This window comes from Phoca vitulina, unplaced genomic scaffold (genome assembly GCF_004348235.1).
Source record: "Phoca vitulina isolate PV1807 unplaced genomic scaffold, GSC_HSeal_1.0 scaffold6, whole genome shotgun sequence".
Classification (NCBI taxonomy): Eukaryota; Metazoa; Chordata; class Mammalia; order Carnivora; family Phocidae; genus Phoca; species Phoca vitulina.
In genome coordinates this window covers 52,340,382-52,365,352 of record NW_022589709.1, presented here as the reverse complement: position 1 = coordinate 52,365,352, position 24,971 = coordinate 52,340,382, and the positions used below count along the sequence as shown (strand labels likewise).

Below are 24,971 nucleotides of genomic sequence, written 5' to 3'. Positions count from 1 at the left end.
TTACAATAAGAAAACATAAAAAAATATATCTCCCAAAGTCTAGCACTTGTAAGAGTAATTTTTACCACAGCTCGACTTCTCTCCCCAATTAAGAAAGGATGGACTCAAGCCACAAAGTCAAAAAGCTTCTCTGGGAGCTTGGGATGGTGACAAGTAAAGAATAAGATGGCAATCAAAGGAGGAAGGTAGACCCTTGAGAAAACTTACTAAGTGTCTTTTATAAAAATCTTTCTTAAAAAAAAGAAAATCTTCATGATGATAATGTAGCAAAAGTCAAAGGTTAAGTATCCTATTTAAAATAAGCCCCCAAATCAACATTTGATTCATTTTTGTTGTTCTATGACTTACCACAGTTACAGTTTTATGCTAACTTTTATGAAATTTAAAATAAACCTCTGACAATTTTTTATTTTGGTTACAAGATAAATTCTAAAGTATATGGGTGAAGGTACTGGGGCGTTAAATTCTTGTTTTAAGTAGATTCCCTTTATCTGGGCCTTCTATGGACCAATTATCACTCTTTTTATCCTTACTTCCCTTAAGGAACAACTGTAATTTATACAAAGGTTGAGGTATTGATTGAAATATTAGTTTTACATTTATTTTAGTAAAATCAAAGCCAGAGAATCAATATGTTTTAATTCAAAAATGCCTTTATTTCAATGGCAAAAAGGTATTAATCTTACTACAATAATTTGAGTTATATTTTTTCTTACACCATAAACATTTTAAGTAGCAACTCATGAAGTGTGTATTACAATAGGCCCTCCAGCCCATATAAGATAAAATATGAATGTGGGTTAATAACATGAACACATGTCTAATAAATTATTACAAAAATAAGGTTTTAGAATGTTAGCTCTTCACATTCCACATAGAACTTCCAATGCTGATCCATTATATGGCATGGGAGAAATTCTTGATCGCTGATTAATAGTACTTCATTTATTTGTAGATAATGTGGGATGCTTTGCGTTGACTCTCTAGAAGTTCCTGTTTGAAGACGTGCCAACAAATTAAAAACTGTCTTTACAAAATAAGATATAAATTTACTTATTACAAATCTTAGACCCTAGTCAAGTCTATGAGCACAAAATGAGATTTTGGACCAGTCATAATTCACTCCATTTTCTTTTTCTTTTTTTAAAAGATTTTATTTACTTATTTGTCAGAGAGAGAATACACAAGCAGGGGGAGCGGCAGGCAGAGGGAGAAGCAGGCTCCCCGCTGAGCTGGGAGCCCCTCTGCGGGGCTCGATCCCAGGACCCTGGGATCATGAACTGAGCAGAAGGCAGACACTTAACTGACTGAGCCACCCAGGCGTCCCGTCTCACTCTATTTCTATACCCAAGATAAAGCTGTAAATCAGCATTGGCTTATCTTAGGAAAAAGAAGCCTGTTTGCAGTCTAAAACACCACAGGAAGAAAAGGATGACTGAAGCTTCTGAAGGTAGTTGTACAAACTCCTCTGTGCCTCAATTTCCAGTAAGCTGAGAATAAAGCAGTTATGAAGGTTAGATGGGAAGTTGGTGTGAAATGATTGGCTACTGGTTAACATATAGCAAACATTCAATAAATATAAGCTGCTACTATTATCATTATTTCTTACTGAAAATAGTATTAGGTTGAAGATGGATAATCAATTTCCTAGGCCACACAAACTTGTGTGATCTCAAGCAAGTTACATGGCTTCTCACGCCCAGTATAACTAGGAAAATAGCCATATAAGTGAATGTTTGGCTCTTCTTGCTGCTCCTCATCCCCAACAAGCACTGCACAGCTAAAGAACTATTCTGCTCATGCAAGAAGTAGGGAGAAATACATCTTTCTCAAGTAATATCACCAAATGTTAGATATTCTGCATAAGTCTCCTTGAAGTGAACTGCGAGATTGATCACTAGGCAAAAGAACAGGCTCATGCAACTATTCATGTTATCTAGTTGCCTAAATTAGCACTTCAAAATGACAAGCTAACTAGTTAGGTTAAAAATAATTTTAACTTTCACTTTTCTTTTTCCTCTAGTTTTTAAAAAAATTTCCCTTAATAGATCAAAAGCAAAAATAATCAGATTCATTATTTTAACTGATACTTCACTTCTGAAACATCACTAACCTATGAACTCTTTTTTATTTATTTATATTTTTTAAAGATTTTATTTTTTTATTTGACAGAGACAGACACAGCGAGAGAGGGAGCACAAGCAGGGGGAGTGGGAGAGGGAGAGGCAGGCTTCCCACGGAGCAGGGAGCCCGATGCGGGGCTCGATGCCAGAACCCTGAGATCATGACCTGAGCTGAGGGCAGACGCTTAACGACTGAGCCACCCAGGCGCCCCTGAACTCTTTTCATTCAACCCATTTTACCTCTCTGGCTCTGTTCCATCATCTGTAAAACAGGTCCAAGACCAAGATCATATATAAATTTTACTTCTAACACTAAAATTATTGAACTCAGACTTCCAGAACTTATTCTCACAAACTAAGCATTCTACATTTCATTAGGATTACAGAATGAAACTTTGCTTACTCTAGTTATAAATGGAAATGAACTTATTTATGCACACATTCTCATTCTGAACAAAAAGTATAATTCCAATCAAAGGGAAAATGATTGGGAATTATTTTAATAGATTGTAAAAATACATCTGCTGTAGTTACACTGGGGAAAAAATTCAATTATGGCTATTTAAATACAAAGTTCAATGTTGTTTTAAAATAAAAGGATTCTAAAGGATAAATATGGTGGTAGAGTATTAGGTGATTTGATATTTAAAACTAAATTAATAGTTTGAGACAGATTTACACCGATAAGATCAAAAGCCATCTGTGAAAACTGTACTGGAATGAAGAAACAGACTTGGACATTCTAATTTTAAAACTATGTAAGCCCTCTTTCTTTGTGGGAAAATAAATTTAATAGGTGGTTTCTTAAGCTGAATTGGGTCTGAGATGCTTAATTTTATATGTAAAGTATTCGTGTTTCTTCTGCCTTTGTGGTACAGACATGAACGCTGGAGTTTTACTAATAAGAAGCTCCTCACTGGCCTAATGTATGGACAGTGGTCTGGCAGGGGGCCTGGCACAGGGCAGGTGCTCAACAGAAAATTAGTTTTCTTCTCTTTCCTCCCCTATCAGTAGATGTATCCTCCATTTTATGAATTAGGTCAAAGTTAATCATGATACCATGATGAAAAAAATTATGATTGAAGTAATGAAAAACAATCAAGAATCATAAACAGGAGCTGAAATAAACACCTTCTGTTCTGTTATCAGGCACCCATCTCCCTTAGGTGTTTAAGTTCGAAGAAGTTCTTAACCACATAAAACAGAAGCACCTGTGAGTGTTTGTGCTCTATTACACATACTTTTACAGAGCAATGACGCACAGTAACAGCACCGACATGAAGAAAACTCTTTCTCTAAAGTCATTTATTTGCAACATATTATCAGTAGGTCAAGGACAGCTTTTATTAAAAACAAAAAAGTCTATTTTTTTTCTGAAAAAGCATGTTCTATTTTCAAATGAAGAAATAATGTTAGGTCCCCTTAAAAGAAAATGACATAATTAATATCCATTAAATGATGGCTTGGGAAAAGAAAGATTTCAGGAGATAATTTTTTTTTTCTTAGATGAATACATTTGGCATAACCTGCTTTGACTGTCCTAATACTATGGTGACAGGTGACATAGATTATATATAAAATTGGCTTTTCAGGTAAATAATGAAATGTTATCTACCTTAACAGATTCTTTTTTATTTATTTTTTTATTTTTTAAATATTTTATTTATTTATTTGACAGAGAGAGACACAGCAAGAGAGGGAACACAAGCAGGCGGAGCGGGAGAGGGAGAAGCAGGCTCCCCGCTGAGCAGGGAGCCCGATGCGGGGCTCGATCCCAGGACCCTGGGATCATGACCTGAGCCGAAGGCAGACATTTAACGACTGAGCCACCCAGGTGCCCCAACAGATTCTTTTTAAAGAACTGTGGAAAAGGTTGATATATCTGTACACAGTGATCACAAATTATGTAGAAGTTTGGGAATGTTCATTTTTTTTCCCCTTCCAATTTATTCTGAAATACCTGAAATATCTTGCAAGATTCCCTCAGTAACACAGAAGAGAGACTACAGCCAGGTAGGCAGAGAGAAGACAGGCTTGGGAGGAAGTTGTGAAATTTCAAGGGAAAATGCACCATAGATTCACTCCATTTTACAGCTTCTAAGGACTTCAGGGATAGATACTTCAGGATTTCATCAACAGAATTTCATTTTTTAAAGGCTAGTGTTTGTATGTTTAAAATCTTTAATTAGAAATAACATATGCTTTCAAATGTATTAATATACCATATTCTAATACTAGAGTCCACCAATACATTAGTCTGAGTTACCAGTTTAACTAGTTTTTGTGCGGGACTAGGAATAAAGTTCTTCCATCATCTCTGACTCATTGAAGAAAGTCTTAAAATGTCAAGATTAAAAACTTTTATAACTGGGGGGGGGGGCGCCTGGTGGCTCAGTTGTTAAGCGTCTGCCTTCAGCTCAGGTCATGATCCCAGGGTCCTGGGATCAAACCCTACATCGGGCTCCCTGCTCGGCCGGAAGCCTGCTTCTCCCTCTCCTACTCCCCCTGCTTGTGTTCCCTCTCTTGCTGTCAAAAAATAAATAAAATCTTTAAAACAAAACAAAACAAAACTTTCATAACTTATCTTTATGACTCAGGATTTTCTTGATACCAGGATTCCAAAATGATATGTAGAAATAAACTGGATATTGAGTTTGCTATTTGTCCCGTGAAGTGTTGATACCATCTGATTAAAGAAGTTTAGGAAATGTTGGTTACCAAAGCTAAACAGATTTATGATTTCTCATAAAGAGGGGGAGGAGGAAGTGGAGGAGGTAGAGGGATATAGCTGTTTTTAAAATATATGTTTGAGAAAATGTGAAGGGCCATCACCCTTATAGCTCACATTTAGAAGCAGAAAGCTCAAATAAAGGAGGTAATATTAACTAACCAAAATCCCATTGACTATTGTTGCATTCTTCACAACAAACTCCATTCATTATAGCCTGTGAGATCTAGGCATGTCTACTTATCAGGACAGTCAATCACAGGTAAACCCAGTTTTTTTTTTTAAAAGATTTATTTATTTATTTATTTGAGAGAGAGAGAATGAGAGAGAGCACATGAGAGGGGTTAGGGTCAGAGAGAGAAGCAGACTCCCTGCTGAGCAGGGAGCCCGATGCGGGACTCGATCCAGGGACTCCAGGATCATGACCTGAGCCGAAGGCAGTCGCTTAACCAACTGAGCCACCCAGGCGCCCCAGGTAAACCCAGTTTTAAATTAGCAGTCCTTGGGACCATATTCATGCTTCCATCCATTCGTTATTTATTTGATGAACATTATTTAATAAACATTTACTGGGAAGCTACTGTGCCAGTCTTTGGGGAATGTAATAGGGAGCAAGAGTTCAGAAAAGTCACTCTAAACTCAAAGATCTTCTCTGTCAGGGGGTGAAGATTAGGTAACCAGCAATTATGTATAATATAAACTGATATGCGTAAGATTTGCCTATCTATTTGGACAACAGTATGTAAGAATCTATATAGTTCCTACAGAGAACAAACTGATGGTTACCAGAGGGGAGAGGGGTAGGGGATGGGTTAAATAGGTGATGGGAATTAAGGAGTGCACTTGTCATGATGAACACAGGGTGATGTATAGAAATGATGAATCACTAAATTCTATACCTGAAACTAACATTACACTGTATGTTAACTAACTGGGATTTAAATAAAAACTTTTTAAAAAAGTAAATGAAATTGAAGAATTGCTCTCTTTTTACCATGTCCAAATTTCATTTTGTTCCAATATCTATTTGGTTCCTGTACTGGGTCATCTAAACAAGGCATATCTGAAAATGAAAGGGAGTGCTACTAATAATTTGGCTGGATTGAGGACTGCTGTGGTCCAGCTGGGAAGCATGGTCACTCTAGTTTTGGGAAATGTAATGTAAATAGCTCTTCCTAGTTCCCCTATTCCCAAAAAACACTATTTTGCAGGGTGATCATTAAAAAGTGTTAGAGAGGGGCGCCTGGGTGGCTCAGTCGGTTAAGCGACCTTCAGCTCGGGTCATGATCTCAGGGTCCCGGGATCGAACCTCACATTGGGCTCCCTGCTCGGCAGGAAGCCTGCTTCTCCCTCTCCCTCTGCCTGCCACACTGCCTGCCTGCCTCACTCTCTCTTGAGTTGATAAATAAAATCTTTAAAAAAAAGTGTTGTTTTTCCTTTAAACTTTGTGCACTCTATAGTGTCAGTTCCATGATTTTCATGACCACATTTTGATATGCAAAAGAATGAAAAATAATCTCTCTTGAATAGTTTGCTTGTTATAGAGTTTACATTTTTCTAACTTACCAGGTCTTTGGATTTCTGTCAGGTACTATAAAACCACATATAAAAGAATCATAAATCAAATAGGTTCAAGTAAAACTCCGACAGCAGCCTACAAAATGCCAGCAGGTAGGGGGCCCCTGAGTGGCTCAGTAGGTTAAGTGTCCTACTCTTGGTTTCGGCTCAAGTCACGATCTCAGGGTTCTGGGATGGAGCTCTGTGCTCAGCCGGGAGTCTGCCTGAGATTCTCTCCCTCTGCCCCTCTCCTTGCTCATGCTCTCTCTCTAATAAAATAAATAAATAAAATCTTAAAAAAAAAAAAAAAGAAAAAGAAAAAAGGAATGCCAACAGGGACCTGCAGATTTCTAGGTCCAGATTAAGGCAGCAAGAAGCTGGCTGGCCTATGGGCCCTCCATAGTTCTTATATTAGCGTTAACAATTTCTGACATCTCTAAAGAAAAGAAAATTCAGTATTTCTGGAAAGAAATTAGTAACAAGAAACTTGTTTATATTGCAGGCAACAGAAGCAGCAGTTCAGAACCCATTTTTTATTTCATGCTCACTTAGCAGGGGCACTATGAGCCCTCTTGAGGAAGGAGAAGCATGGCGAGGGTTGGAAATGCCTGCTCAGAACTAGAAAATCTGAGGAGCAGATAACCTTTGTTATACAAGGAAGATCCTGTATTTCTGCTCTGACTCTTGAAGTTAGAAACTAGGGGGATGAAGGTTTTGCTTGGCTTTCCTTTGTGTGTGTGTGTGAGAGAGAGAGAGACAGAGAGAGAGAGAGAAGGAGGGAGGGAGAAAGTAGATTGGGGGAATTAGAGAAGGCAGGGACTGTTGAATGGGTGTGGAGTTTCTTTCTGGGAAATCTTAAAAATGTTGGATTTTCTTTACCTTTTGAAGAAGGCCAGCTGGAACCTTCCAAAATTATTCCTATTTAGTGTGCAGCCACAAACAGTACTGATGGGATGATGAAAAAATTAGCATTTGCTGAGAAGGCAGTGAAATGCCGGCTTCTCACCCTTTGGTCAAGGCGACTTCCTTGAAAGTGCTTTAAAGTAGATTGATGGAATCCAGATCCAGCCATTTTGTCTCTATTGCAATTTCGCGGCTCATCCACAAATAACCCCTCCCCCTGACCCTCCCAAAAAAGCAAAACCGATGGCTATACCGAATTCCCTGTTTCTTTGATTGAACTGATCCTTCTTTAAAATGCTTATTGAATTTGTTGGCCAATTGAATTAAAAGAGTTAAAAGAGAAAAAAAATAAATAAAGTTAGGAGAGGGAAGTAGTGAATTATTAAGGTTTGTTGTAGGAAGAAATGGCCCTCGGGAGCCCCTGGTTAGAGGCTTAGTGATAGTAATCCCTGTTTGGTTCTTGACTCTGGTTACCACAGAATTATCATCTTCTGTATTGTATCTCCTTTCTGCCTATACTGTCCCCAGCTGGGCTGAGGCAGGGGCACTAGGGGAAAAAGAGGGGGTGCTGCAGCAGAGAAGGGTTAACACAACCTCAGTTATGTTTGTTTTACAGCAATGTGTGCTGCCTCTACCCAGATCGTTTCAAAATCTGCTGCTAATTGGTAAAGACTACATTCTCTTCAGTTTTCTCAGGTTAAAGTTTATTCCATCAGATAAAGCACATTAGTTTACACTAACAAGCAAAGATTTTAGTACTTGCTTTTAGAAAACTAACCAAATCATGCCTGCAGGAAGCAAAAAATACCATTTTTCCTTTCTGTATGACACTTTAAAAAATCTACTCAAGGTAAGTATAGCATAGGTTCAGAGAAAGGAACTGTGAGGGAAGGTGTCATTTAAAAAATTCTCCTAGAATCAACTGTGGTTAAAAATGCAGTGTTGTAAACAAACAAATAGAAAATGACAAGTGTTGGTCAGGATGTGGGGAAACTGGAGCCCTTGTACATTTCTGGTACGATGTAAAATGATTCAGTTGCTGTGGAAAACAATTTGGATGTTCCTCAAAAAGTTCAACATATAATTACTATACGATATAGCAACTCCACTCCTAGGTATCTATCCAAAAGAACTAAAAATAGGTACAAATATATGTATACACATGCTCGCAGCAGCACTATACCCAATAGCCAAAAAGTGGAAACTGAATATCCATCCAGGCAGGATCCTTGAAAGCATTATGTTAAGTGAAAGATGCCAGACACAAGAATTATATGATTCCATTTATGTGATACATTCAGGATAGGCAAATCCATAAAGACAAAAAGTAGATTGGGGGAATTAGAGAAGGCAGGGACTGTTGAATGGGTGTGGAGTTTCTTTCTGGGTAATGGAAGTTGTTTTAGAACTACACAAAGGTGGCTGTTGCACAACATTGTGAATGTACTAAATATCATGCTAAACGAAACAAGTCAATGAGAGAAAGACAAATACCATATGATTTCACTCATATGTGGAATTTTAGAAACAAAATGGATGAACATTCGGGAAGGGGAGAAAGAGAGAGAAACAAATCATGAGATACTCTTAACTATAGAGAACAAACTGACGGTTGATGGAGGGAGGTGGGTGGGGGATGGGGCTAGATGGGTGGTGGGTATTAAGGAGGGCACGAGTTATGATGAGCACTGGGTGTTGTATGTAAGTGATGAACCATGAACTCTATTCCTGAAACGCATATTCAACTGTATGTCAACTAACTAGAATTTAAATAAAAACAAAGAAAAAATGCTACTGAATTGTTCACTTTAAACCAGTTATTTTAAAGTTATGTGAATGAAAAAAATACCAAAAAAAAAAAAAAAAGCAGTGCTATCTCAGTAGCTTTGGGTGTTTTCCTCATGGCTAAGAAATGGGTGTTGGTCTGAACATACCTGGAAGACAAGGTTGATGTTGCTGAGGCACCACGGATGGCTCTGTGGGGATGGGTACTTCCTCAGAAACATACTTTAAAAGCTCCTTCCCCAGATATGTCACCTGCACATAATCAAGCACAGAATTTTAAAATTCTGCATTTCAAAAGAAGCAAATACATCTGTCTCTTGCAAGTTTTAACTTCAGCCAAATCTGGCCTGCCACCTTTTTTTATAAGTAAAGTTTTATTAGAACACAAAGATATCCATTCATTTACTTCATATCAATGGATGCTTTTGTGCTATAACACGATTGAATATTCATGACAAAGACCATATGCCCACGGGGCCTGAAATGTTTATTATTTGACCCTTTAGAGAAAATATTTGTTGAACCTTGTTGTTTATCATTAATTCTCTCATCCATTCACTTATTAAACAACCATTAAACCAGCATCCACTACTTTATAACATTAAAAAATTAATGTTGTACTAAGAAAATTAAGCCATAGAGGAATAGTACTTTTCAAGAAATCAGACATTTAACTGATTAATAATATTTCAGTCTATGCATTCAAACTATTTTGGCTTTTTCTGGTTTGTGAACTTAGCTATTGTTTATCAGCCCCAAAGGTCAGCTCTTAGAAATACCTACACACAAACAGGCTGTGCTGAGGCTGACTGGCAAACACTTGCCAGAGGGTCTTTGGATTCTCCACTCCTAGTTCTAGGGCAGCCTTTGTGTTCTAATTAGTTAGAACTAGGAACCAGAAGCTAGGTTCACTGTGGTTAAACTATCCAGTCTCCACTCGAACATCCCTTCCTCCAGGATGCTTTCCTAACTTCTAAGCTCAAGCAATAATCACTCCCTTCCTCTAGGCCCCCATACCATCTGTGCCCCTATTTGTCAAGGCACTATCTCATTAAAATGAAAGTATGTGTTAATATGTCTGTTTCCATTAACATAAGTTCCTTGAAGACAAGGTCTGTGTCATATTCATTTTTATACTCTTAGCATTTCACATAGTGCCTGACAATTCTGGGGAAAAAAACCTCTGATGTCCCAGCCCTTAAGCAAGAATCTTAAATTGTCTGAGCCTCAATTTGTACTTTTGTAAAACAAGTACCTCCAGCTTATTAGGTTGTTGTGAGGATTAGAATAAATAATATATGAAAAACATTTGGCGTACTGTCTAGCACATCCTGAGTGCTCAATAACTTCCTGTTATTTAACGGAATGGGGGCAGACATAAGGGATCTGGAAGGTTTAGGCCCCCTCTGGGCTCAATCCCATGACTAAACAAACTTGGTAATGGAAATGGAATAGCTCTGTCTACCCAGTGTGTTAACCCATCACCACTTGCCATAGGAGAGATGAGGCCTCTGAATGCCATTGGTCAGTTCTCCAAACAACTAACAATTAGAAACAATAGGGTTTGTTTATGTTGTGCCCTGACAATAACCAAAACACCTTACACACTCATCAATGTGCAGGCTCAGTATGTTCTCACCAACATTTCAGAGTTAAAGTATATTTTTATCTGTTAATACTAGGTAATATAAAGTGGTAAAATTGTACCTTAGTAGCCTTAGAGGTTATGAGTCTGCATAAGTCTTAAACACACCACTGGGGTAATGCAGACATTGAAAGAACACAGCTTTAAGAAAATCCACTGAGTTAAAGACCTAGTTTCCACAAGGTGGGAGCGATTTATTCAACAAGGATAATAATGTATGCACCTTAAAATGAACAGGCACTAGGTCACTCCTGGAAACTGTCCATTTCATAATAGTGTCTGTGCTCTAGTTGGCTAAAACGTAAGAGTAAACAGTCATCGGGGCGCCTGGGTGGCTCAGTTGTTAAACGTCTGCCTTTGGCTCAGGTCATGATCCCAGGGTCCTGGGATTGAGCCCTGCATTGGGCTCCCTGCTCTGAGGGAAGCCTGCTTCTCCCTCTCCCACTCCCCCTGCTTGTGTTCCCTCTCTCGCTGTGTCTCTCTCTGTCAAATAAATAAATAAATAAGAGTAAACAGTCATCACATTTGCATATAACTCAAACTTTGAATCCTCAACTAAATCTTGAATCCAAATCTAGCTCATATGCCTGCTCTGACAGGCATGTTGGAAGAGCTGTAGGCGAGGTTCTTAGGGTCTTAGACTGAATAGCTGCCAGCAATCTTGACAAACTCACCACTCAAAACACATTTTGGGATGGGTGATAGGATGCCACCTTCCCCCAGATGAGAACAGTAACAAAGCTGGAGCTAAGGTAAGATACGTTCTGTGAGGATATCTGTAGGTTGTTTTTTACTTTTCTAAAGTTTTTTTTTTTAGATTTTATTTATTTGAGAGAGAGAGAGAGAGAGAGAATGAGAGAGAGAGAGAGCATGAGAGGGGGGAGGGTCAGAGGGAGAAGCAGACTCCCTGCCAAGCAGGGAGCCTGATGTGGGACTCGATCCCGGGACTCCAAGATCATGACCTGAGCTGAAGGCAGTCGCTTAACCAACTGAGCCACCCAGGCACCCTCTTACTTTTCTAAATGGTAGAACTGCAGGAAGTGCTTCATCCTAAGGTGACTCATGCCTTCCCTGAAGCTCTTAGGCAGAAGGTCCATTATCCTCAGAAATCAGTTTATGCTGACTCCCTAACACCATACTTAGGGAAGAAATGGCACATGTGGGGGCGCCTGGGTGGCTCAGTCGTTAAGCGTCTGCCTTCGGCTCAGGTCGTAATCCCAGGGTCCTGGGATCGAGCCTCGCATTGGGCTCCCTGCTCCGCGGGAGGCCTGCTTCTCCCTCTCCCACTCCCCCTGCTTGTGTTCCCTCTCTCGCTATCTCGCTCTCTGTTAAATAAATAAATAAAATCTTAAAAAAAAAGAAAAAAGAAATGGCACGTGTGCATACGTGTGTGTGTGTGTGTGTGTGTGTTTGGGGTGGATGGATGATTCAGTTAGCCACTATTCTGGAAATGTAGTTAATCAGCCAAGTGAAATTATTAATTAACTTTATTTTGGTAAGGTCTCTGAAGAAATAAAGTTTAATATCAATTGTCATTAATTGCAGTAACAAATGTTTCTCTATACCTTATGTTCTAACATGCATCAATAAAAAATATAAAATATAACCCGTTTATTTTTTTAAAACATTTATTTATTTATTTGTCAGAATGAGAGAGAGGGAGAGAGAAAGCACAAGCAGGGGGATCAGCAGGCAAAGGGAGAAGCAGGCTCCCTGCTGAGCAAGGAGCCCGATGTGGGACTCGATCCCAGGACCCTGGGATCATGACCTGAGCCAAAGGCAGATGCCCAACCGACTGAGCCACCCAGGCATCCCTATAACCCACCTTTAAATATTAAAGAGGTGTCCAAGAATTTATTTCCCTGCTGGGGCTCCATTTTATTTGAAACTATCAGTCCATTTTTCCTATGTCTTCAGCAAACCATTTGTTGGTACTGACTAAAGAGAATCTGTTCATGGATGATCAAATGACTGTTTTAATTCCATTTCAAGTTTTATGAAGCAAGTCTTAACAAATTTGCACTACCCCAAGAGGAAGAAAGAGGAAATGATAATTGTTTTTGATCTCAGGGGGTGGGGGGGAGGGGGAGGAAGGCAAAGAAGCAAAAGAAAACTGTCGGTTTTCTTTTAGAGTCACTGTAACACAAAAACACATTTTGGCTAAAAAGTAAAATAATTCTCAAATATTTGAGAAGGTAGTATCAAAGTGTAATAACTGCCACAAAAGAGCTGATCCTGGGAAAATCATTATGGAAGTGAAGTTCATCTTCATACCACCTACCTCCTCTCAATCCCCATCCTAGAGCCTCCCCCTCTCTACTTCTCCCAGGCACTCTATGCAGATCCAGGCAAGAGAAGGGCAGTATGCCTTTCATACTATTTCTGTTTTCAGGATTCACACCTCTTGGATATTTGTATTTTAAAAGGGCCCACATCTCAATGTGATACACTACATTAATGATAGAAAGGACAAGAACCATATGATCCTCTCAATAGATGCAGAAAAAGCATTTGACAAAGTACAGCATCCTTTCTTGATTAAAACTTTTCACAGTGTAGGGATAGAGATAGAGATCATAAAAGCCATATATGAAAAGCCCACAGTGAATATCATTCTGAGAGTTTTTCCCCTAAGATCAGGAGTATGACAGGGATGTGATCATCCATCCACCCCAAACGGGGATGTCTACTATCACCAATGCTGTTCAACATAGTACTTACTATAAGTCCTAGCCTCAGCAATCAGACAACAAAAAGAAATAAAAGGCATCCAAGTTGGCAAAGAAGTCAAACTCTCACTCTTTGCAGATGACATGATACTTTATGTGGAAAACCCAAAGACTCCACCCCAAAATTTCTAGAACTCATACAGGAATTCAGCAATGTGGCAGGATATAAAATCAATGCACAGAAATCAGCTGTATTTCTATACACTGACAATGATAAAGAAAGAGAAATTAAGGAATCGACCCCGTTTACAATTGCCCCAAAAGCCATAAGTTACCTAGGAATAAACCTAACCAAAGAGGAAACGGGTCTGTACTCTCAAAACTATAGAACACTCATGAAAGAAATTGAGGAAGACACAAAGAAATGGATAAATGTTCCATGCTCATAGATTGGAAAAACAAATACTGTTAAAATGTCTATGCTACCTAGACAATGCAATCCTTATCAAAATACCATCAACTTTTTTCACAGAGCTGGAACAAACAATCCTAAAATTTGTATGGAACCAGAAAAGACCTCTAATAGCCAAAGGAGTGTTGAAAAAGAAAACAAAGCTGGTGACATCACAGTTTCGGACTTCAAGCTGTATTACAAAGCTGTCATCATCAAGAGAGTATGGTACTGGCACAAAAACAGACACACAGATCAATGGAACAGAATAGAGAGCCCAGAAATGGACCCTCAAATCTATGGTCAACTAATCTTCGAAAGCAGGAAAGAATGTCCAATGGAAAAAAGTCTCTTTAACAAATGGTGTTGGGAAAATTGGACAGCCACATGCAGAAGAATGAAACTGGACCAATTCCTTACACCACACACAAAAATAGACTCAAATGGATGAAAGACCTAAATGTGAGACAGGAATCCATCAAAATCCTAGAGAAGAACACAGGCAGCAACCTCTGTGACCTCGGCCGCAGCAACTTCTCACTAGACATGTCTCCAAAGGCAAGGGAAACAAAGGCGAAAATGAACTATTGGGACTTTATCAAGATAAAAAGCTTTTTCACAGCAAAGGAAACAGTCAACAAAACCAAAGGACAACCTACAGAATGGGAGAAGATATTTGCTAATGTCCTACCAGATAAAGGGCTAGTATCCAAATCTATAAAGAACTTATCAAACATATCAAACTCAAAAGAACAAATAATCCAATTGAGCAATGGGCAGAAGACATGAACAGACATTTCTCCAAAGAACACCTACAGATGGCCAACAGACACATGAGAAAAATGCTCAACATCACTTGGCATCAGGAAAATACAAACCAAAACCACGATGAGACACCACCTCACACCCGTCAGAATGGCTAAAATTAACAAGTCAGGAAACGACAGATGTTGGCAAGGATGCGGAGAAAGGAGAACCCTCCTACACTGTTGGTGGGAATGCAAACTGGTGCAGCCACTCTGGAAAACAGTATGGAGGTTCCTCAAAAAGTTAAAAATAGAACTACCCTATAACTCTGCAATTGCACTATTAGGGATTTACCCCAAAGATACAAATGTAGTGACCCAAAGGGGCACCTGCACCCCAATGTTTGTAGCAGCAATGTCTACAATAGTCAAACAATGGAAAGAGCCCAGATGTCCAACCCAATGAATGGGTAAAAAAGATGTGATATATATATACACAATGGAATACTACTCAGCCACCAAAAAAATGAAATCCTGCCATTTGCAACAACGTGGATGGAACTAGAAGGTATTACGTTAAGCAAAATAAGTCAATCAGAGAAAGACAATTATCATATAATCTCACTCATATGCAGAATTTAAGAAACAAAACAGATGAACATAGGGGAAGAGAGGAAAAAATGAAGCAAGACAAAATCAGAGAGGGAGACAAACCATTAGAGACTCATAATCATAGGAAACAAACTGATGGTTGCTGGAGGGGAGGAGGGTGAGGGGATGGGGTGACTGGGTGATGGACATGAAGGAGAGCATGTGATATAATGAGCACTGGGTATTATATAAGACTGATGAATCCTTGACCTCTACCTCTGAAACTAATAATACATTATATGTTAGTTAATTGAATTTAAATTAAAAAAATTCAAAAACAAACAAAAAAAGGGCCCACATCTCCAACCATCTCTTGAGTAGAAGCAGGGCTCATAGGAAGTTTACGTTAAGATACCCTGGGAATGATTAATTGACTCAATGAGGCTGGCTGGCTGTCCAGATCAACAATTTTCATCACTTTTTTTTTTTTTTTAAGATTTATTTATTTTAGAGAGCAAATACGTGAATGGGAGGAGGGGCAGAGGGAGAGGGAGACATGCAGACTCCCCACTGAGCAGGGAACATGACCCGGGGCTTGATCCCAGGATCCTGAGATCATGACCTGAGCCCAAATCAAGAGTCAGATGTTTAACTGACTGAGCCACTCAGGCACCCCAATAATTTCCATCACTTTCTATACTCCTACCTCAACCTTCAGTATCTTGATATTCCTAATCATGGTGGTAGGGGGAATTGTTTTAGAAAGTGTGTAGGGTGAGGGGTAACCATAGAGAAAAGTTAATACTAAATCCAAAGTAGTGAATTTATAAGGGTGGAAATTCAGAGAGTGAGTTATCTGAATGGGAAGTATGTTTGCACAAGAGAGCTGTCAATGTTCCTTCAGTCACTGCCCAAAATGGCAGTCTGTTTGTCATCTGCAAAATCCAGTCCTGAGCATTCACAAAAATAAACTGTCATTGCCACTCTTAGGATTTTCATACCACAACTGTATTCCAGAAAGGCATTTTTTTTTCCTGTGGAAGTGGACAATTTTTGCTGCACAAGAACGAGACTTTGCATAAATTCATAAAGACAGCTAGGTAATACTGTGTGTGCTCTTTTGAGTTCAGGGCAACCTGTTTCCAATGAAAGGAATGTGGTTTCCCTCGTGTCTTTGTTGTAAATGTAGAAAATAACGTACAAGGAACCATAAGACCAGGTTCTAGTCCTGGTTCTGGCACTTACTGGCCTTGAGGCTAATCAAATCACCTAATCTCCTATAACCCTGGTTTTACATCCATAGATAGAGAAAAATAGTTGACTTTCTTACTTCATGGGGTTGTGAAAGAATATATGTAAAAGGCTTTATAAATCACACATGGCTATGCAAGTCCTAGAATCTCCACATTGGAAAGGTCTTTAGAGACAATTAGCACTACTACTTATTTTATACATAAGAAAAATGAGGTTCAGAAAGGTTAAGTAACTTGATCTAGATCAGTGATTCTTACTCCAGGCTGCCTATTACAATTACCTGAAAAGCTTTTTAAAATATTGCCACCTGGTCTTCAATCAAGACTATTAGATCAGAAGGTATGGGGCTGTGGTCCACCAGGCATTAGTAGTTTTTAAAAGCTCCCTAAGTGATTCAAATGGCAGAATTGAAGACCACTCCCAGATCTTTTAACTTATCAAGAGTGGAATCAGGACCTAGCTTGGCCTCCTGTTTCCCATCCAGAGATCACTCTGCCACATCAGGATGATGCCTAATAGCCAAGAGACTGCAGGAATGAGAGGAATCAGTGATGCCCGGTGGAAGTCAGCATCAGGATTCCCTGTATAGTAGTCCAGCTGCTTGGGTAGGAAGTATGAGTCATCTGTGTCTAGCGGCTCTGTCATTCTGTCTGAGGCAGGAAAAGACCTAGTTTTCTGGCATTTCTTCCCTGACAACCAACCATTCCTAGCCCCCTAGCCACACCAGCAGTCGCAGAATTAGTCAGTAGAAATGTTCACATTTACTAATGCAGCAAAGAACTCCTGTCATTGAGAAGTGACTATAAATTCAAGAGTTCCCTCAAGACAAGAAGAGGTAGAGGTTTCTGTGGTAAGTTTTAAAAGGGGACTTTAAATATTGTAAAAAATCTCATGAGGGTAGTGTTTCTCAGCCTAAGGACTTTATTAGAAGTACATGAGTGCCTTATGGTAATTTTTAAAACTGTTTTTAGGAAAATAAAAAAAAAAAACTAAGCGTACTTAGATAATCTGTATGAATATCTTACATCCAAGAATTCTTCTAATTGTAGTGCCTACATTTGTCTTGGCTTCACTATCACATAGGTGTTAAACCATATGACTAACTGACATGGCTGATGAGAAAAGACCAGAGGCAATGTGATATATAAATGAGGCTTAAGTACAGAGTGAGGCCAGACGATGTCACAGCCAGCTATTCAAAAGCAGAAAATGCAGTAGTTCCAATAAAGAAAGAGTGGGAGAAGTGAGTCATCACTGGGCACACAGTAGCTCAAAAAAACTCAACTATAGAAACCAGTATTATATTCATGCTGCGAGCATAGACTATTATAGCAAAATGATATAATCTATCACAAGTTTAAGAAACTTTTTTAATTTTTATTTTTTAAAGATTTTATTTATTTGACAGAGAGACACAGCGAGAAAGGGAACACAAGTAGGGGGAGTGGGAGAGGGGGAAGCAGGCTTCCCTGCCGAGCAGGGAGCCCGATGCGGGGCTTGATCCCAGGACCCTGGGATCATGACCTGAGCCAAAGGCAGACGCTTAATGACTGAGCCACCCAGGTGTCCCAAATTTAAGAAACTTTTTAATAAAAAGGGATTTCCAAGGGCAAAATGTTAATTACTAGCATACAAATATGATTTATGAATTATGGAAAGGACTGGGCAGGTGAAAAGCAGACGGTTTGGTGACTCCAGGGGTGGAAAATAAATGAGAAAAAACTTTTGAGAAAAAAAACCCCAAAGACTATAAAGTAGAGGAAATCTAAGATGTGCTGATCTAAGTGAAGGAACTAAAACACAGTTTTGGAAGCACCTGCCACAAAGGTCTAGGATACCAGAAAACAGTTTAGGGATGAGGAAGGAGAGGAGGAGCTAGGAGGAATGGTGGGCAGAGCTAAGTGGGACAAAAAAGGAGAGAAGAAACTGCCTTTTACTACTCAGGCACTGAGGCTTACTGTAATGGCTAGTGGAGCCTGAAGGAATCTGCACTCCTGTTCAACAGTAATTGTGGATGTCTGATGATTCACTTTCCTGAGTGAATCATTGCAAGACTGTTCCCTTAAGTGTGGCCATGGACATCTGGAGGTGGCTGATCACTGGACCTCAAGGGTGTCAGTCATTAATAGTCTTTAAATTGGTGGTTAAACTGGGCTTATAACTCAGAAGACAGAATTGTGTGGAAGACTACTAAGTCTAGGAAGTCAGAATGAAAAGAAATACTTCTTTTTGGGGGATTGGCAACTGATGATAAAACTGTTAAAACAAAAGTGCACCATAACTTTTGTGGGTCTTAGGCTGCTTGCTCATTCCTTTGTCTTTAGGGGAAGATTTTCCTTCATTGCATCAGAATACTAACATATAACTAAATGGTCAACACACCAGAGGTCTCAAATTTTCTACGTGGAGTCACAAAGATCTGAAATCACCTGGGAGGATAATAGGGGAACATTGAGGGCATTTGAATTTTTTTTTTTTTTTTTTTTAAGATTTTATTTATTTATTTGACAAAGAGAGAGACAGCGAGAGCAGGAACACAAGCAGGCGGAGTGGGAGAGGGAGAAGCAGGCTCCCCGCTGAGCAGGGAGCCCGATGTGGGACTCGATCCCAGGACCCTGGGATCACGACCTGAGCCGAAGGCAGACGCTTAACGACTGAGCCACTCAGGCGCCCCGAGGGCATTTGAATTTCTGAGACTAGATGAGGAACAAAGAAGGAGAGGCTGTCAGCTGTCCAACTCTGTCCCTGGGGATTTCTGGCAAATAAGAGTTGTGGGAGCACATAGCATATTGTAGAAGGAACATCTGAGGACAAAAACTAGCTTGGAGAACTTCAGATTTCTTAAAAAATAGTTTTATCATAAAAAAATAGGTACCTTTCCATTTGAATATAAAGTTACAGATAAACTTAAGAATGACCCACCTTACTCCAAGCGTAATTCCAAGTCACGTAACTGTCGCCTCCTAGAAGATCCTTGAGCCAGGTGACTGGATTTTGATAAATCTGACCATTTTCTACCTTAATTTTACCACTCAGTAAAACACTGGCTTTGTGAGTAGTCTCCTGAAGTGAAAAATAAAACAAAAATTAAGAAGGAAAAATACCTGAAATATGTGAACTTCTGCTTTTGGCCATGATGAAGTAATAGGAACCAGACTTACCCTAACGAACAAAAAACAGACAAAATATATGGAGCAATGGTTTGCAAGGTACCAAACATCAGGCAACATAGTACAGTGATCCCTGAGAAGTGAGAAATTAATGAGGTGAGCCTTCCAAGTGTCCCAGCTCACTGCCTTGAGAGTTTCCAGGTCATGGTGCAGGGAGAGGGAATCCAGGCAAAGCCTGTGGACTCCCTGAGTTGAGGAGACAGACCAGAGTCCACGGAGGCAAAGTGCCTAGAGTTTGCAGGACAGAATACTGAGAAGAGAGACATACAAAGAAAGAGAACTCTGCAGATCTTCAGGGGGGTCCTCTTTAAGTATTCAGCTGAGTAGTGATTGGCCATGTTTGAGAGCAAATTACCCAGGGCTGGGAAAAGGACCACCTGAGAAGATTAGAAGTAATGACACCTGGCATTCTCAAAGGTCAGAAATAGTGCCTGTTCCCAATAGCAAGACTAGAAAACCTCAATACTGGTGGGGCATTGGTTGGGTACACAGAAGAGCCTTACCTCAGTAGTGGGAAATAATTAGCCCTAGATTGAACACATGCTCCAATCCCGCCTACCAAATCTTTTTTTTTTTAAAGATTTTATTTATTTATTTGACAGAGAGAGACACACAGCGAAAGAGGGAACACAAGCAGGGGGAGTGGGAGAGGGAGAAGCAGGGGGAGTGGGAGAGGGAGAAGCAGGCCTCCCGTGGAGCAGGGAGCCCCATGCGGGGCTCGATCCCAGGACCGTGGGATCATGACCTGAGCTGAAGGCAGACGCTTAATGACTGAGCCACCCAGGTGCTCCCTGCCTACCAAATCTTAAAAGCAAGACCCACAAGGATCAAATTGTTTCCAAGGAACTTAACTGTATCCTAAAACAAATCTACAAAATATTTATAAGAATAAAAAAATATCCAGCATCCAACAAGGTAGATTTCACAATGTGTGGGATTCAGTAAGAAGTTAACAGACCTGGAAATTAGTAGGAAAATACAACCCATACAGAAGAGATAAAGCAATCAACTGAAAATGACTGGGAACTGGTAAGAATGTTAGAATTAGCAGATAAAGACATTAAGTAGTTATTACAATCATATTCCACATGTTCAAAAGTTATGTGGAGACATGGAAAATATTTTTAAAAAGACCAAAATCAAACTTCTAGAGATGAAAATTACAATGTACGAGATGAAGGATACACTGGATAGTTACAGATTAGACATTTTGATCAAAAAGATTAGTAAATTCAAAGACAAAGCAATAAGTACTGTAAAAAAATGAAACACAGAGAAAAGAGAATTTTTTTTTTTAAAGATTTTATTTATTTATTTGACAGAGAGAGACACAGCGAGAGAGGGAACACAAGCAGGGGGAGTGGGAGAGGGAGAAGCAGGCTTCCCACAGACAGGGAGCCTGATGCGGGGCTCAATTCCAGGACCCTGGGACCATGACCTGAGCTGAAGGCAGACGCTTAACGACTGAGCCACCCAGGTGCCCCGAAAAGAGAATTTTTAAAAATGAACAGATCATCGGTGAATTGTGGAATGATTTCAAGCAATCCAATATGTGTGTAATAAGAGGTTCTAAAAGGAGGGAAGGGAAGAAAAAACATTTGAAGAAATAATGGCTGAAATTCTTCCACATCTGAGATTCACATGTGGAACCCAGAGATTCAAGAAATTCAATAACCCCTAAGCATAAGAAACATAAAAAAAATTACACTAATGCTCCTCATAATCAAAATTGCTTAAAACCAGGTAAAATCTTAAAAGCAAAAAAACCCCAAAAAACAGAAAAAAAAAATCCAAAAAAAAAAAAAAGCAGCCAGAAGGAGAAAAAAAAGACCCATTACTTACAGAGGAACTAGGTTAAGAACAACAGTGTATTTAAACAAGAAAGAAAACAAGCAAGCAAGAAAACAGTGGAGCAACATCTTTCAAGTAAAGGAAAAAACGCTTTCAACATAAAAGTCTATATCTGGCAAAAATATCTTTCAAAAATGAAGGTGAAATAAACTTTTTCAGACATGCAAAAGTCAAAAGGATTCATTATCAGCAGAAGACCTTCAATATAAGAAATGTTAAAGACAGTCCTCCAGGCAGAAGAAAAATGGTAGCAAATGGCAATCAGGATCTACATAAAGGAAACAAAAGCAGAAATGGTAACTACATGACAGAAATATTTTTCTTATTATTTAAATCTGCTTAAAAGATAACTGACTGCTTAAACAAAAATAATAATGTAGTGTGGAATTTATAACATTAGGTAAAGGTAAAATATATGGTAACACAAAGGTCAGGAGTAGAGAAATGGAAGCATATTAGTTTGAGGTTCTTACAGTATACATGAAGTGGTATAATATTACTTACAGGTAGACTGGGAGAAGTTAAAAATATGTCCTATAAACTCTAAAGCCACAACTGAACTAAAGAGTTGTAGCTAATAAACTAACAAAGGAGATAAAGCATAAAAAAATGAAAAAGGGAACAAAGAAGAGATGAGAGAAATAGAAACAGATGCCATGTGATAGATTTAAACCTAACTATATCAAAAGTCCCGCTGAATATAAATATTCTTTTTTTAAAGATTTTATTTATTTGAGAGAGAGCATGAGAGCGCATGAGTGGGGGGAAGGGCAGAGGGAGCAGGACAAGCAGACTCCCCGCTAAGCAGGGAGCCCGATGTGGGGCTCAGTCCCAGGACTCTGAGATCATGATCTGAGCCAAAGTCAGATGCTTAACTGAATGAGCCACCCAGGCGCCCCGAATGTAAATATTCTAGAATCAACTTCTGGTATGACAATGTGAGGATCCAGTCCCAGATGAAAAGTATTTAAAAAAATAGTTTAAATCTGGAAATGGTCGTAAACGCATGCAGCAAATAAAGAGCCATCTATTCAGCAAAATCTATGACAACTAGGTGGGAAAAAAAAGGTGAGTCTGTGGTATGTGAACCAAGATTGCTTTCTTCCTCCCCCTTCCCAACTCAGTGAGGTGCAGATTCCACTCCAGATTCCACTTGCAGCCAAGAACACAGGGCTCCCTCTCCCTATAGCCTCCAATCAGAGGGCTACCTTCTTGTTAGGGGAAGGATATCAGCTTTTCTCATCTTGCCCTCAGCTATCTCTTGCTAAGGCTAAGTTCTGAGTGCAGCCAAGAGGTGGGGGAACCCTTCTGCGTAGCCTGTACTGGTGAGGCAGAGGCTCCACCTTTGGCATGGTGGCACTGAGACTAGTAGGACCCTGATCACCCCTACCTGGCTTGTAAGGTAGTGGTTTCATGTCAGGAGAGACAAGCTGTAAAGGCATGAGGCTAATGTGCCCGCCTTGGCTAAATGCTCAGCTCCTAAAGCTGGGTGTCTTTCAGAGAAAAGTTGCTATGTCCCCACCCCAGCTCCAGAGCTATGGCACAGAGATTTTGTCTTGGAAAAGAAGCAAGCCTTAAAACAGATGGTTCCTAATCTCCTCCAAAGGAAATGACTTCATTTACAACAGAACATGGAGAAGTTCAAGCTCAAGGGCACTTTAAAGGCAGTACAGGTTGTGGTAAAAAGCAGTTGGAAGTAAATTGGTAGATTCACTGGGGATACAGGCTGAATTGTAGGCTGGCTAGTTTTTAGGAGAGAACTGGGAAAAGAAATAGTAGGGAAGAGCATTCCTAGAGTCAGGATAAAACTCAAACACTGACTTCATAAACTATCCCTTCAAAGGAGCACACACTTGACTGGATTAGTCTGTAGAGCAATTTATGCTCCAGGTCATCACTGAAAACAATATAATAATTAACCAGCAATAACTGGAGCTTAATGGCTAGGTATGGACAGGGAAAGAGACAGTCAAAGAGAGACCTGCCAAGGTCTCAGTCCATGTGGTAGAGTATCAAAAGTTTGACACTATAGTAGGGAAAAATAACCTCCACTAAAACAATCTAGCCAGTAACTAAATAAGCAGGCACATAACAACAACAAGCCTAAGAGAAGGTGGGGGCCAGTACACAGAGTTGCTACATCTTTCAAAATATATAAAATGTCCAGTTCCAACCAAAAATTGACACGTGGAAAAACAGGAAACTATGACACATACATCAAAACAAATAAAGCAACAGAAAACATCTGTGAGAATGACTAAATGTTGGATTTAATAAAGACTTTTTTTTTTAAAAGATTTTATTTATTTATTTGACAGAGAGAGACACAGCGAGAGAGGGAACACAAACAGGGGGAGTGGGAGAGGGAGAAGCAGGCTTCCTGCCGAGCAGGAAGCCCAATGCAGGGCTCGATCCCAGGACCCCAAGATCATGACCTGAGCCGAGGGCAGACGCTTAACGACTGAGCCACCCAGGTGCCCCGTAACAAAGACTTTTAAACAGTCATTATAAAAATGTTAAAATAATGAAAAGAAACCATAAATAAAGAAGTAAAGGAAGGTATGATGATAGTGTCATATCAAATAGAGAATATCAATAAAGAGAAAGAATTTATAAAAAAGAACCAAATAGAAGTTATGGACTTGAAAAGTATAATAACTGAAATGAAAAATTTACTAGAGGGGCTCAACAGATTCATGATGTCAGAAGAAAGAATTAATAAACCTGAAGGATCAACAGAGATTATGAAGGCTGAAGAACAGAAAGAAAAAAGGATGTAGAAAAATGAAAAGGCCTCACAGAAATGTGGGACACCATTAAACACATTAACATATGCATAATGGGAGTACTAGAAGGACAAGAGAGAGAAAAAGGAACAGAAAACATACTTGAAAAAATAATGGCTGAAAACTTCCCAAATTTACTGAAAAACATTAATCTGTATTTTCAGAAGGAGGCTCAGTGACTTCCAAGTAGGATAAACATGAAAAAATTCATAAACAGATACATGCTGAAAGTCAAAGACAATGAGAAAATATTGAAAGAAGCAAGAGAAAAATGACATCACTTACAAGGTAACCCTAAGAAGATTACTAGCTGGCTTCTTATCAGAAACAATGGAGGCCAGAAGCAGTGGAATAACATATTCAAAGGTATAAAGAAAAAAGTGTCAACCAAGAATCCTATATCCAGCAAAGCTAACTTTCAAAAATAAAGTTAAATAAAAACATTCCCAGGTAAACAAAAATGGAGAGAATCTGTTGCTAGCATACCTGATAAGAAATACCAGAGGAAGTTTTTCACGTTGAAAGCAAGTGACCCCAAATGGTAAAATGAATCCACATGAGAAAACAAATAGCATCAGTAAAGGTAATTACACATTATAAAAGACAGTATGGACAAATGTTTCTTCTCCTTTCTTCTCTTAACTGATTTAAAAAATAATTATATAAAACAATAGGTATATAATGTACATATTTGGAAATAGCAAAAAGGAGA

General features: G+C 39.2%; 1 protein-coding gene across 1 annotated transcript in view; it reads right to left on the bottom strand.

Moving 5' to 3' along the window:
- Positions 1-748: 748 nt before the first annotated feature.
- The window catches only part of ANKRD31 (ankyrin repeat domain 31), a 143,114-nt gene continuing 118,891 nt past the window's right edge, over positions 749-24,971 (bottom strand). The window contains exons 24-26 of the mRNA XM_032404187.1: positions 19,375-19,515; positions 9,246-9,348; positions 749-993 (exon numbers count right to left, since the gene is read on the bottom strand). Of these exons, the coding sequence (XP_032260078.1) occupies positions 848-993; positions 9,246-9,348; positions 19,375-19,515 (390 nt within the window). The 3' untranslated portion in view covers positions 749-847. The remainder of the gene's footprint in view (positions 994-9,245; positions 9,349-19,374; positions 19,516-24,971) is intronic.